The sequence below is a fragment of the Polychytrium aggregatum genome (assembly GCF_025602895.1).
Source record: "Polychytrium aggregatum strain JEL109 chromosome Unknown BJ171scaffold_14, whole genome shotgun sequence".
In the NCBI taxonomy this organism is placed as follows: domain Eukaryota; kingdom Fungi; phylum Chytridiomycota; class Chytridiomycetes; order Polychytriales; genus Polychytrium; species Polychytrium aggregatum.
Genome location: NW_026516216.1, coordinates 446,752 through 461,872, shown reverse-complemented (window position 1 = coordinate 461,872; position 15,121 = coordinate 446,752). Strand labels below are relative to the sequence as shown.

Genomic DNA, 15,121 nt, shown 5'->3' with positions numbered 1-15,121 from the left:
CCCAGTGACACCAGAGGTGCCACGGGTACTATGCCAGAGCTGAGAGTGTCCGCCGGTCCAGAGGCAAGGCGAAGCTGTCCGCACATCACTGCTTCCCCAGTACTTACCAAAGGCACCTTACCAATGTCTTCACTTTCGGAAGGCGGTGGGCACGGCTCCGGTTCAAGGCCTTCACTTAGAACCGGGCCTGGTCGTTTCCCGAACTGAAGTCTTGCACTTCTCCATCTTCGTAAACGATGGTGCGGATGATCCTCGGGCCGGGAGGTCCAGGGGGCGGTCCGGTAGCTCTGGTAGATCCAAACTTGACGGGGCAGTTTCGTACCAAGTGGCCCTTCTTGCCACAGTACAGGCAGAGTCCAAAGCGGCGGCGGCGTTGTTTCTCCTCGGCGGTCAGGGGTCCAGAGACGGCAGAGTCCACTTGCATGGGCTCGGAAACAATGTAGGAGGGGTGCGGCGGAGCGAGGACGGGCGCGGGAGCGATGGCGGGAACGGCAGCGGAGGCGGAACCAAAGGCGAACTGGGAAGACCGGTAGCGGGCAGGCGTGCTTCGGCGCTCTTGACGGCGCTCGCGGATTCGTGCATCGAGCTCGTTACAAAGCTCGATGTACTCCTCCAGATCTCGTGGCAGAGGGCGAACTCGCGAAAGTTCGTCTCTGACATCATCCGACAAGCCAAGTCGGAAGAACGAGATCTTTGCACCGTCGTTCCAAGTCGTATCGGCGGCAATACGAAGGAACTCGGATGCATAGACTGCGCACGGGCGGTTGCCCTGAGACAGTGTGGTGATCACTGACTCGGCAGTCCTGGCCCGATCAGGGTCGTCAAACACTTTGGAAAAGCGTTCTAGGAAATCGCCAAAAGAGTTGAGTCGGGGATCACCCATCTCAAGCATCGGAGTCGCCCACTGGAGAGCCGGTCCAGTGAGCAGACTAATGACGAATCCGACCTTAATCGGGTCAGCAGGGAACCGGTGGGGCTGCATTCGTATATACAGTTTGCACTGATTTACGAATGCCCGGAACCCTTGCCGGTTACCGTCGTAACGGTCCGGCATCTGCACGCTGTACCCAGCGGCAGGAGCATCGCGAGCTGTCCGGAGCTCGGCGAGCTCGGCCTCCAAGGCACGGAGGCGGTCCACGAGGGCAGGATCCATGGCGGGACTGGGACTGGGACTGGGAAAAAAAAAAAAAGCGAGGAGGTTCAAGAACAGGAGAGCGAAGAGGGCTCAGACACAAGTGTGCTTGAGGTTCGGACAGGACTAGGAAAGGGGCGGGGCTAGGAGCGGAAGATACCAAGCAGGTGGTATCAGTAGAAGAGAGTTCGAACAAAGTGTAAGGAGTGAACAAGCGCAAGGACGAAGACCAAGTGCTTGGTATGAGCTTTATTAGCTTTTAGCCCCGAACACCAAAGAACAAGTTTTGTTCGAACTGGTGTTCAACATAGGCTCAGACATGCAGGGCTATTTATAGACCGGGAGAAGGTCGAGGGGCAAAAGTGGGCGAGAAGGGTGGAGCATCACAGAGAAGCGAGAAGGGGGTGCGAGAGTGGCTGGTGTGCAAGCGAGAGAGGCTTGGCACAGCCCGGGGACATGTGCCGAGCGGTGGGGGAGGCAGGAAACCAGTAGACGCGGGTGGCAACGGCGCGTGCTCATGCATGGGGGCAAACAAACACGTGGGGACTCATGATTGGTGCGGAGGGCGAGAGCATGCGGGACAATCTCATTGGTCCGTTGTGATGCTGGTCATCACATTCCCAGAGGCATCGGTGATGGAGATACTGCTCCACGACAAGACCAAGAGGGACCAAGTCGGCGCTGCGTTGGAAGGACTCTCGTCTGAGCACGGCAAGGTCAAAATCGTTAGAGACTACGATGTGGTCAATGGACAAAGACACCATGGCCTTAGTGTGCCCAAGGCCGAAACGATCAAGAACTTCATGCTCAGATCGATTCGCCAGGCCGTCAAGGCCAAGACTGCTCCGGTGCGCCGAAGCATCCAGATGAGGGTGCCAGAAGAGTACCGAGCCGAGTACGACGAACTCCTTGGCAAAGCATTAGCGGGAAGCGAAATCAATAGGAGCGATATCACAGCAGCCCCACGCAGAATGGCCCAAGGCGGAACTCAGAACAGCCAAGGCGGGAATCGACCCAGCCAAGGTGCAAGCGGCAGCCCTAATGGACACCGAACCAGCGGCGATAGCGGTATTATGGCAATTGCTAATGGCAGAAACGGAACGAGAGAAACACTGATGACTTCGAACCAGGACAAAGGGGAATGGACCACCGTCCAGAGCCGAGACCGCACAAGCTCAGGGAGCTCGACCATTGTCGATGAAGTCCAAGCGACAGAGATGACTCTGATTATGGACACCGACCCTGCACCCATAATCAACGGTGCTAACCAGGTCGACAGAAACGGCACTGCTAGCCAGGTCGATAGAAGCACTAACGCCCCGCCAACCCAGGGTCTCAGGACCGGGAACAGCAGTGGTACTAGTGCAAGCAACACTGTCAGAAGCAGCGGTGGTACTAGCGCAAGCAACATGGCCAGAAACAGCACGGCCATCAGCATGGACACAGACTCATCGAGCGACGGAGAGGGGCCCACGCCCAGCAGAAATGCCCTCCCCATCCGCTTATGAATCTAGCACAACCACCAGGAGACGGCAGAGTGCAGACATCTCTGACCGTTGCATCCTTTAATGTCTGTGGCCTAGCCAAAAACGCAACACCAGTGAAGGACCTCATAACAAACATGAAGATCGATATAATCGGTCTCCAAGAAACACTGATCAAACAAAAAGACCGCAATCCCCTTAGTGAATACACGGTCAACATACCGGGCCAGAAGGAGCCGGCAGGCAGAGGACTAGCCATTCTCTACAACCCGGCCACCATCGACCCTCAGGACTTGTCGAATGTCGAGATGAGCGACGATGGCTCGCACATGTGGGTGACCTACAAACACACCACCCACATCGGCAACTTTTACTTGTCGCCAGGAATGAGAGTAGATGCGACCCGCTCGATCCTTAAATCAATTGTGCAAAAGGCTGCAAAGCCTAATGCACAGCTGATTGTGGTCGGCGACTTCAACATCCACCTGGCAGCCATGGAGGGCCGACCGTCAGCACCAAGGCACAAGGAAAAGATCCTGCTGGAGACCATAGCCAAGGCTGGAATGAGAGTGGTGACGCCAACCACCATCCCGTCCCACACTCGGGGCCGCGGGGACTCAGAGTCAACGATAGACTATATCTTTGCGTCAAGGGCAATGGCCAACAACGACCCCCGACTACAGGTAGACTCGGTCGGGGCCTTCCGGGGAAACTCGGACCACAGACCGATCTGGACGACACTAAGGATAGAAGTCACCAACTATCCCAAGGTCGACCACTGGAGATGGAAGATTGGACGACTTGACGATGAAGAGGTCAAGGCCGAATACATCAGGGTTTTCGAGTCTCGGCAACAGGAGGGTATCGACTCGATCACAGCAGCCATCAAACCGATACTGCTCGGACACCGTATTGCAGTATCGGAGAGAGGTGCCCAGTACGCTATGAACAAAGCTTGGTCGGTATTCCTAACACTTGTCAACAGCATCGCTGAACAAGTCGTGGGCAAGTCCCCGATCATGCCGCTCACCAAGGACAAGTCAAAAATGCCCGAGGTTCGACAGATGGCCAACATCCGCAGACAGCTCTGTCGGCGGCTCCTTATCCCCGACATTAGCAGGGACGAGGCCGAGGAGTGCAAGCGAGAACTCAAAATCGTCAGACGCAAAGAGGAAATAGCGCTAAAGGCCGCCCGACGAACTCGACGATCCAAGTTCTTCAGCGGTCTCGACCGACTCAATGCCTCAGAGTCGGCCAAGGCACTGGCTTCCGAAAAGAAGCGCAGAGAGATGGCCAATGCATACGAGTTCGACAACTCGGATGAAGCACTCGAGCGACTCGTGGTGCACTATGGATCGGTCTCAGCACACACCCTGGACGCGGGCCGAGAGTACGACCGAACAGCAAGACCAACCGAGGTGGACGGAACACCTCGGCTGCTGGTCGATGATGAGAACCTCCCTGAGGTCAGCAGCCTGGACACTGCCAAGGCTATCCGAGAATCACCAAAGAGAAAGGCATCGGGATCGGACAAGTTGCGAGCGGAACTGTTGCATCCGGCTGCCCATGTCATCGCAGAATGGATGAAGATCATTATCGCTGCAGCACTAAAGGCAGCCGTCGTCCCGTCAGCATGGAACGAAGTACTTATCCACCCGGTCTATAAGAACAAGGGATCGATCCTGGACCCGGCCATGTACCGACCGATAGGACTGACCCAAGTTTGTCGGAAGATTGCCGAAAGAGTAATGTTGCCCTTCTTAACGAAAGAGATTGGACAAATGGACACGGCCCAAGGAGGATTCCGGCCTGGCCGAGGAACGCTCGACCAAATCTACTCGCTCGACTCGATAGTCCGGATGAAGAAGCTGCAGGGACAGGAGTATGCCCTTGTGTTCTTGGACATTAAGGCAGCCTATGATACGGTCTGGAGAGAACGCATGTGGGAGAAGATCCAAACGAGAGGCGCCAGTCCGATCGCACTAGGGATCCTGAAGGCAATGTTCGACAGGACCCAAGTCCGAGTTGCAAGCAAAGGACGCCGGTCGGAACCAGTGTGGCTCCAGAAGGGGCTGATCCAAGGTTCGGTACTTAGTCCGCTCTTGTTCAGTGCGTTTATTGACGATCTGCCCGAGATCCTCAGGCACAAGATCGGACCCCAAGGCTCAACCCCACATCAAGACGTCCAGCTGAGAATCAACGGCCGGTCGTCGATCAGAGTCAATTCGCTCTGGTTCGCAGACGACGGAGTGCTGATCGGGTCCCCGGGATCGACCCAAAGACTCCTGGCACTCTGCGAACAACACAGCATTGACAATCGGTATAGGTTCGCACCCAAGAAGTGTGAAGCCATCTTCTCGGCCGCAAACCCCGATCGGTCTGATGGCATCTATCTCTACGGAGAGAAGCTGCCAGAGGTCCAAGAATACAAGTACCTCGGTGCGATCATCGATGTGGATGGTTTCAGAGTTAGTCGCCAGATCGACCACTTGATCGACAAGACCAAGATGGCGACAGACTACATGATCAAGGTCGGAGCCCGACTGGGAACGGCATCGGCAAGGACGCTTGTCAGAGTCTATCGGACCTTCATTAGACCGACACTCGAATACGGACTGGCCCTGGACCTCCTCCCAAGCGACCAGCAGGACCGTATCGACGAAGCACAGATGACGGCCCTCCGCACACTCTTCCGCGCAGGACCAGGGACATCGATAGGAGCAATGCACATCAGCTGTGGACTACCAAAGATGTCGATGCGAGCAAAGATACTGGCACTCCAGACATGGGCAAGATGGGACGACGAGATCGCAGACAACTCAAAGATGATATCGATCGTCCTCAGAAACACCCGCTCACCCCCGTTCACAGGCGAGCAATTCCTTGGACACAAGCTGTTGCAAGACAAACACTGGCAACGACTAATGGCCAGGCAGGACACCAATCCTGAATTGACAGCGACCGAGGCCTTCCTTGGAACGGAAGCGTCGGCCTTAAGGAAGAAGGACAAAACCATAGGGACACAAAGGAGCTGGTTCCACCCGTTCCTCGACCCCGATAGACCACTACTCTGCACCAACCCAGAGTGGACACTGCGACTAGCCCGGGACCTACGGAAGAACAGGTATCTTCGAGCATTCCCAGACCCGGCTAACGGACGAGCACGACATCGACAGCGAGCCCAGGTTGCCCAAGAGGACGACTTGGCGATCCCTCTGCGAGAAGCCATCCTCACAGAACACATGAGGACAGCGTTCAAACGAGACCAACAACTCACAGCCGCATGCACACCGACAACCTCGATGTCGGCACTGTGGAGAGCCGAGGGATACACAGGTAGTCAGCCTATCCTCGAGCTAATGATTCGATGGCGACTTGGGATATTCCCAGGACACACCAAGGGAGGAAGCAGACCCTGCCAATGGTGCTCCAAGAACGGAATCAAAGTAGACCTTAACCGTTCCCACGCTCAAAGATGCGTCGAACCCAAAGGCATCTTGGCAAGAAAGGTCAACGAACTCGCACGGACCCACCCAAGCTGGGTCAAACCCACAGTCGAAGGAGTGGGGCCTATAGACATGCTGCTTGACTTGCTGGAGTTTGAAGCCAAGAAGGATAGAGAAGAGCAACAGCAGCACACTGGTGTGGGAACCCAAACACCAGGGAGAGAGAGACATGGCAATAACAATAATAATCACTCGGTGGGGAAGCGAGGGGAGAGACCGGGGCTTTTGATCGCATCAATAGTCTCGGATACAGATGATGACACTGGCATCAGTGATGCTGATGTAGACGACGACTTTGATGATCGAGATCGGCTCTGGAGCTCCCTACCGGGAGTGATTGCTCGGATGGGGAGGCTCCGACTGACTGGCCCCGAAGTGGACTCGGACCTTGGCTCTGAAGTCAGCTCAGTGTCAGACTACGACATTGACTTTGACTTCTTGGTAAGAACCGACCCAACGCCGAGACCAATCTGGGACGAGCTTGACGAACTGTCTCTCGATAGTGGAGGACACTACTGCTGGGACACTGACCAGAGTTTGGACTTAGTATCCCACTCCGATCATAGTGGGGACCTAGTGCCTCACTCTGACCTTGGTGGGGACTTAGTACCTCACTCCGACCAGAGTGTGGACTTAGAGCCCCACCACCCCGAACCGAGCTCAGACCTTGCCTCGGGGTCGAACTGGGGAGGAACCTCAGAGTCAGTCTCAGAGTCTGGCTCAGAGTACTCCCCTGATGGCAACCAAGACTCCCTCCCGAACCGAGACCGAAACCGGGCCAGGGAGACGAATAGACATCCAGTCCCCGGCCCTGAACCGAGAGTGGTTCCCACGCCCTCCCAAGGACGAAGTACTGACCCGATCCCAGAGTCCGACGATGACTTGGGACTAGGTCAGACCCCAGGATACGAGATAAATCCCGAGTACCCCTCCCACAGACAAACTCACACTCCCTTGAGGGCAAGTCAAGACCCAACACCGCACAGCAAACCCTGGAGTGGGTTCGAGTTGATACTAGAGAGGGACTTGGAGAAACCAGCCCCCGACATCCCTGAGCGGGACTTGGAGACATGCGACTCCCTCTGGGAGTTATTAGAAGAAGTGTTCACCCGCATGGCTCGCCGTGTGGGCTGGAGAGTCGGCGAAGGCCGCAACAGGGGTGTATGAGCGAGCTTGGCCACCCACTGCCGGGTATCCTGCGATACTGATGGCATGTTGAATATTCTTGAATATACAACTATCAAAAAAAAAAAAAAAAAAAAACCCCGAACCGAGCTCAGACCTTGCCTCGGGGTCGAACTGGGGAGGAACCTCAGAGTCTGGCTCAGAGTCTGGCTCAGAGTACTCCCCTGATGGCAACCAAGACTCCCTCCCGAACCGAGACCGAAACCGGGCCAGGGAGACGAATAGACATCCAGTCCCCGGCCCTGAACCGAGAGTGGTTCCCACGCCCTCCCAAGGACGAAGTACTGACCCGATCCCAGAGTCCGACGATGACTTGGGACTAGGTCAGACCCCAGGATACGAGATAAATCCCGAGTACCCCTCCCACAGACAAACTCACACTCCCTTGAGGGCAAGTCAAGACCCAACACCGCACAGCAAACCCTGGAGTGGGTTCGAGTTGATACTAGAGGGAGACTTGGATAAACCAACCCCCGACATCCCTGAGAGGGACCTGGAAACGTGCGACTCCCTCTGGGAGTTATTAGAGGGAGTGTTCACCCGCATGGCTCGCCGTGTGGGCTGGAGAGTCGGCGAAGGCCGCAACAGGGGTGTATGAGCGAGCTTGGCCACCCACTGCCGGGTATCCTGCGATACTGATGGCATGTTGAATATTCCTGAATATACAACTATCAAAACAAAAAAAAAAAAAATGCCGTTGTACTTGCCGCTCAAGAGGAAACGACGAGGATGAGCCCACCATGAATTGGGGCAGAATATCCTCGTCGTCCAGGCCAGTACCTGTTCAAAACGTGCGTTGATTCTGGCTGTTTTTTCCTTGGGCAAGGGTAAGAACGGGCCAGCATCGACAACAACCCTGTCTGCCATGAGCGATGAAAAATACATATCCATCCACAAACTCACCAAGCAGTTCGGCTTCGTCCCATCCACCCTGTCCAAGTGGGCCGATGCTGGGAAAGTGCGATACATCCGCCCCAACGAAAACCGACACAGACTCTACAATGTGCGAGACATTGAGCGAGTCTTCTGCCTCACCCAGCCCATCACAACCAGGATCGTCGTCTACTATGCCAGAGTCAGTTCATCCCACCAGCGAGCAGACCTCGAGCGACTCCAAGTCTGGAAACGAGAGCGAGAGCCATACATGGCTGCCCGCAAGGCTCTCCAGAAGCAGTATCCCAAGCAGTGGAAGAATCGCCTTGGCGAGATCCTGATTCCAGAGCCACCGAAACCCCATCCACCCAAGAAGAAGAAGACGGTCCTCCTGGAACACCTGAGACAGCGAGTCGGTGTCCTGTCTTGCTACGACAAGGACCACTGGATCCGTCAGAAGGGTGTCGCTGCTGATTTCATCGACGAAGCAGTCCGAGACTTTGTCAAGAACTGGTTCTCGAACCAGCACCGATACCTGTCCCAGCAAGCCCAAGGCAACAACCCCAGTCCATTCGACATGCACTTCTCGAGCAAGAAACGGGTCAGCCAAGAGTCCTGTGTCCTGCTCAAGAAGCACTGGGGCAAGATCGTCAAGGAGGACAGCTTCTGGAACAGACTCAATCCCTTCAAGCTCAATGCCGAGGACCGAGTCGAGCGAGGCAAGCAACTCACTCTCCCCCTGGCCCATGACACCCGCCTGATCAAGACACGCACCAACAAGGTGTATATTGTCGTCGCCGAGCCATTACCCAAGAGGAGCGAAAGCCAAGCTCCTCAAGGTGATCTCAGGGTTGTCTCTGTCGATCCTGGTGTGCGCGACTTTATCACCTCTGGGCTGGTCACAGCCTGGAGTCCCAATGTCAGTGGATACTCCAAGATCAATGACCTCAAGCGAAGTGTTGGCAAGGTCCAGTCCAAGATGGCCAAGTTGACCAAGAAGCAGCGGAGAAAGAAGAAGTTGATGTGACGGGCCATTGGCCGGCTGAACGAGCGAATTCGAGACCTGGTCGACGATCTCCATCGCAAGGCAGCCAAGTGGCTCCGTTCCAACTACGACATTATCTTCATCCCGAGGCTGATCAACCTCTGAGGCTCGACGAGAAGTGGGTGTGGTCTGCACTGGAAGACCCGCCTCTGTGGCCTGGCACCTCCGAGTTTGCTCCCTGTGCTCGGATGAACACATCGTCTGATAGATAAGGTGATATCGACATAGGGTACCATGTCATTTCATCCCATTTTGACGCGTATTCTCATATCTCTTCCAGGCGAGCGTTGAGTTTGCTGGTGGGTGCACGTGGACTTGCAAGCAGTGCTTCTGAGCACTCGAGTGGGCTTGCGGATGTATTTGAAGATCGACTTTGAACAAAAAATAAAATTAACCCTTCGGTGATGGATGGAGCGGCCACTCTGTCCACCATCAAACCAAAAACAACCATGGCGAAACGGGTGGGTGTAGAAGGGCATGGTTCACACGAGGTCGTGAACCACTGCATCCCACTTTCTCTCACAGACCTCGACCATCCCATGTGCCCTGGGATCCCCGAGCCGGTCTGCCATCCTGAACATCATGTACGCCAGTCGATGTTCGCAAATGGGCTTGGAGTACAGTGCCATTCCCATGTCGAACAGCGACATCGAATCTGGTTTCGTGGTTCTCTTCTCAGATTCCATCGTCTGGATCGCAACCTTGTACTCTTGTTCGAATTCCGCACCATGTTTTTGAGGGTCCTTCTTCGTGGCTTGAGCCAGGAGCATGAGTCCCTCTTGTTGTTGCTCGATCGACAGATTGCTTGAATTCTTGATCTCGAGCCACATTTGATATTCTGCTTCGGACCTAGGGACATGTCCATGACTTCTGATATATTTCGCAATGCGCAAATGGAGTGGAAGGGGGACTTCGTTCAACATGCGAAGGATAGCATCGTATGTGGACTCTGAACATATGCACTTGGTATTCAAGAGACAATTCTCTGCCTTTCGAGAGTTGGCGATGTCAAAGTGCTCTGGATGACTCTGAAGCTCCTGGATGTGCGTCTCGGATTCTTTGCATCCATATTCAACAGCTCGTTTGAACCAGTAGAGTGCGAGGATGGGGTTGGGGTCCCTGTATCGGGGCTTGGAAAATGCGACTCCAAGCTGTCTCAAAAGGTCAGGGTGTTGAATCGACTCGAAGAAACGTATTGCAACTCTTTTTTTCAGTACTTCATTTTTCATGATGTACATCCCGCAGCGATAAACCACAAAGGGGTCGAGGCCGTCGAAAGAAGTTACCGCGGCGAGCATGGGTGTGGTGCGTTGTCTGATACCAGCGCCCATGAACATCTGGGCAAGATCGAGGAGTGCTCTGGAATCGCCATTTGTTGCAGCCCGCTGCAAGAAGTAGTAGTGTCGCAGCCGATCGGAAGCTGTGTAGCTACGCTTGCCGTCCTTGATGGCGAGAGCATGTGTGTAGAAGTCGCCGGTGACATCGGCGCCAATGTATGTGGTGTGGAAATCAGGAAGCAACTTCACAATATCCACGTTGATCCTCAGAAGCATGTCAGACGCAATAATGCTTCCCTTGTCTTCGATCAAGCGAATGATTTCCATCAGAGTCGCTTTGCCTGTGGCAAACCTGGAATCGACGATGTTTTTGTGAAGAATCGCGAGCGAAGCAAAGATGTCTCCTCCTTGAGAAAGTTCTTGATTCTCTGTGAAGAGGGCTTGCGACATGTTGTATGTGGTGAATCCAGGCAAATGATCTTTGGATGATTTCGACCTGATCAGCTTGATGCGAGCAGCAACACTCCTCGCGAGCACGCGGAGCTCGGGGGTTTCTTGCTTCTGGATTCTGGTTTGGAGCCATCGTACATTTTCGTGGAGGGGTGGGCTCTTGGGGAATAGATCAGTCAATACCTTCTTGACCTCATAGTCGAAGAGGCCGATCTCGAAGGGGTTCGAGACGGTTAGGCTGTCTGTTGTGAGCGACGAGCTGATTATCCCGAGCCCGTTCTTGGACATCCATCTGCGAAAGGCGATGGCCTTGAAGCTCGCCAGGAAGCAGAACATGTAGCGACAGGTCCGCATGAGCCTGATGATATCGCGGGGCTCGAGAATCCAGAGCAGGTCTCCTTCCATGACACAGGCGTTCACGATTTCCGCCAGTTGGTCGAGGTTGGGCTGGGTGGCCACGAGATCGCTCATGGAAACCCCAGAGCAGTCGAACCCATCGACGTAGCAGATCGTGCGCTTGAGACGCTTGGTGCCTCGGGGAGCAGGGGGCTGCGTGCTGGCTCGCTTGGGCATGGCTTGCTTGGATGTGGTCTGCGAGATGGAGGGGAAAGAGAAAAAGTCCAGCGCCTTTCTGTTTGATTCATCCAGCACAGAAAATCCACACAGAACTCCAGACGCAGCGCCAACAAGATGAATCAACGCATTCCACCGCCCCAACGCTCGCTCGTCGCAGACCCGATTTGCACTCCCCACAGGGATGGCCAAGCGACTCCATGACCCATTCTGGATCTTTGATCCTGCGATACTCCTGACGAGAGCCGACGAGTTTGTGCCGCGCGCCGAGTTCAACCTGGAAGAGAAGCGCAACTCGATCACCAGGTTCTTTGCCTATTCCAGCCTGTTCCTGTCGGCCTGCAACCGCTGACCAAAGAGTCGAGGTTCTGGGCGATCTGTGAACACACACTTACTCTCCATCGGACCATGTACCTCATTGACTCCCCTGTACTCGACTTGACATGCTTGCACCCGCTCTCACTCCCGCGCATCGCAGACCGACGAACATCTGCGCTCTCCATCCCATCAAAGAACGACGCAATTCCGCTCGACCATTCAATGCAACTGGTTGTCATGTGGCCAGTATTGTTGTTCCTCAAGTCGACCCTCCCACACTCACACACAAATCTCAGCCATACTTGTATTTCATGACCGAGTCTGGTCAACTCTTTGCTATGAATAGGAAAGCTATCTCCCCTTGTACTTGACTTTCATCTTGGTCTCTCATCTCACTATCACCGACCATCGACCCAGTTTCACTTCCATGTCCTCGGACACGGATGACCCTCCATTTCCATTTTCATCCAGTGCTCCACTTCCTCCCAGTTGAGTCACGACTCTGCTCGTCACTCGACCACATCCTTCTCACGCTTGTCGTTCCTGATCTGACATATTACTCCCCCTCCCACTGTCATCCCAAAACCATACCACTCTGGTGGGGCCACGCACAAGTGATCTTGGACACGACCTCTGGATTCCCTCTCGTCCGATCAACGAGCTGACATTGGTTCAGGTGTGCTCTGGGATGCAAGGGTATGAGAATATTTGAGGGATCGGGGATGTGCACGGTCATGTACATGGCCAAGATGTGAGTGTCGTGTGTCAGGTGAATCTGATTTTGGCAGACAAGAATGCGAGTTACAGCGCGTCCAGCCAGCAAACCAACGGATCGAGCCAGGCTTGTGTGTGTGTGCATTCGATGGCCAGGATTTGGCTTGCCAGAGTCTGGTTTGCTTCGCCACTTGCTTCCCTCTCTCCTGTCCATCTCCATCTCCCACTTGCCTCCTTCCTGTCTCCGTCAACATGGCCAACATGAATGAGTCTGCTTCGAACACGGTGTCATCTCCCACTCATCATATTCAAGCTGAAGCCAGCACAGCATCGTCGTGGCCCGATATCACCCAACTCTCACTCGAACACAACCCAGACATCTTCACCATCGTCTGCTGCAACGACAGCTTCCAACTCGCCCTCGATCACAACACCATCAAGACCCTGCTTCGAGTGTGCAAACGAGCCCGTCCTCTCCTGAGCTCCAAGGTGGCTCACTTCCACAGTTCGTGTCACAGTATGGAGCTATTCAATCCCGATGGACAGATGCGAATCGGCCTCACACCAAGCGACCAGATCGCCATATCGCTGCACTGCGAGGATCAAGCCACAGCCGACCGATCCTGGCTCGTTTCCCAAGCAGAGCAGGGCAATACTGCCGCATCGTATTTCCTGGCGCGGATCCTCCAAGTCGATCTCGACAAAGGCCGAGTTAAATGGTCCGAGCATCAAACCACCAAGCAGCAAATCTTCCACCATCTTGAGAGTGCCGCCGAAGCCAACCATTCAATGGCCCACTTCTACTTGGCCCAGTGTTATCGCAACGGATTCGGAGTCAACCGAGACCACACCAAGGCTGTCGAGTTGTACCACAGACATGCTGAACAAGGAATCTCTTGGGCTCAAGTTGCCCTCGGTCGCTGCTACGAGAGCGGCGAAGGTGTCGATCAAGATTACAACACAGCCATCGAGTGGTATTCCAAGGCTGCAGACCAGGGCAACGAAGACAGCCGACTCCACATTGTCTTCCTCCGTGGATGGTTCTCGTTCATCGGCCATGGTGTCGATCAGAGCGACGTGGATGCCCTCACCCACTGGCAGGAAGTGAGCACCCAGTCCACCAACCCAGTCATCAAGACCATCGCCACGCACATGGTCGGGTGGATGCACTATCTTGGCCGTGGTACCCAGCTCGACAAACAAAAGGGTGTCAAGATCATCCGCGACAACCAATCGGATGCGTTCAAGCTGGGGGAAGATGAGTGTCTTGCATCGATGTGGAACAACATCAAGTCTGACTCAGCCGCAGCATGCAAGTTCTTCCATCTCTGCCACCTTGGATCGGACCGTGACTGGCTCTGCAGACACTTGATGGCTTTGTGTCTTGTCAACGGATTCGGAACCATCCAAGACCAGGAGAAGGCAGCGGGCATCATTGAGCAACTCGCCAATGAAGGCCACAGCGACAGCCAGTTGTGGATGGGAGAGTGCTACCGTAGTGATGGGGGTGTATCGAAGGACTTCAAGAAGGCATTCGAGTGGTTCAGCAAGTCGGCCAAGCAAGACAACTCGTATGGGCAGTGGATGGTTGGTGTGTGCTACTATTTTAGATATGGAGTCACCAAGGACTACACCAAGGCAGTCGAGTGGTATCGCAAGTCGGCCGAGCAGGGCAATCGATGCGGACAATATTCACTTGGTGAATGCTACCAACTTGGCCGTGGTGTTCCCGAGCACATCGACACCGCCGCCTCTTGGTACCGCAAGTCCGCCGACCAGGATTACCAATGGGCCATCGACAGCCTCAAGGACCTCGGAAAATGGCCGTGACCCCCGATTTCCTCCGAGTCCCACTCCCAAACAACCAAGTGGCAGCATTGAACATGCAAACAGACAAGCAAACTGCACCGCCATCACATCGCAAACACAATGAAACCAATAAGTGGACTTGCAAAGTGGCCCGGATAAAGCAGCAATAGCCGAGTGCTGTTGTATTTGGCATTCAATACATCCAATACACCCAATATACAAATAGTGCATCTGTGCTCGTCTGAGTATCACGGCTTGCTGCTTCGTGAGCACTTTGAGGGTCAGTCCATACTCGAGCATGGGCCGAACGAAGGTCTTGAACACCCTCGTCACCGTCTTGGCCGAGTATCGACCCAAGCTCATTCCGTGCTTCACCAGCTTGTCGGCGGCACCTCTAGCCTTGTGGGTGAGGTTCTGGATCTGGCGGTCCATCCTGAAGCCGTTGATGTCGACGATGGCTCCGAGGTACCGGAACTCCTTGGCGACTGGCAGCTCCTTGCCGTACAGGTACACCTTGGCATCCTTCTCTGGGTGCTGTTCGGTGAACATCGCCTCGCACTTCGGGGGCGAGAACTGGTATCGATTCTCGATGCTGTGGGCCTCGCAGATGTCGAGGAGGCGCTGGGTCTGGTTGGGGCGGCAGATGAGCACCCCATCGTCGGCAAACCACAGTGAGTTGACCTGGACGGCTCGTCCTCGGGTGGTGGTTAGGGTCGTTCCACCGTCTGCCCGGAGTTTCCCAGGGAGGTCGTCGA

At 54.8% G+C, this 15,121-nt stretch overlaps 3 protein-coding genes across 3 annotated transcripts; 2 read left to right on the top strand and 1 right to left on the bottom strand.

Annotated features, from left to right (window-relative positions):
* Positions 1-8,047: 8,047 nt before the first annotated feature.
* BJ171DRAFT_615032 (uncharacterized protein) lies at positions 8,048-9,207 on the top strand (the record flags this gene model as incomplete). Its single annotated transcript, XM_053115321.1, has 2 exons — positions 8,048-8,098; positions 8,134-9,207. 2 exons carry the CDS (start codon positions 8,048-8,050, stop codon positions 9,205-9,207), a joined length of 1,125 nt encoding a protein of 374 aa, XP_052967660.1.
* Positions 9,208-9,707: 500 nt separating this feature from the next.
* Positions 9,708-11,844, bottom strand: BJ171DRAFT_500818 (uncharacterized protein; the record flags this gene model as incomplete). Its single annotated transcript, XM_053110613.1, has 1 exon — positions 9,708-11,844. A coding segment is annotated over one exon (1,941 nt), but the record flags the coding sequence as incomplete, so codon positions are not given.
* Positions 11,845-12,756: 912 nt separating this feature from the next.
* On the top strand, positions 12,757-14,595 carry BJ171DRAFT_598251 (uncharacterized protein). The gene has a single exon (XM_053114825.1). The coding sequence runs from the start codon at positions 12,810-12,812 to the stop codon at positions 14,385-14,387; it is 1,578 nt and encodes a 525-aa protein (XP_052967658.1). The 5' UTR covers positions 12,757-12,809; the 3' UTR covers positions 14,388-14,595.
* The last annotated feature ends 526 nt before the right edge of the window (positions 14,596-15,121 follow it).

Bases quoted from the DNA above. Each gene is read 5' to 3' on its own strand.
- BJ171DRAFT_598251 (XM_053114825.1), top strand. From the start codon at position 12,810: ATGGCCAACATGAATGAGTCTGCTTCGAACACGGTGTCATCTCCCACT.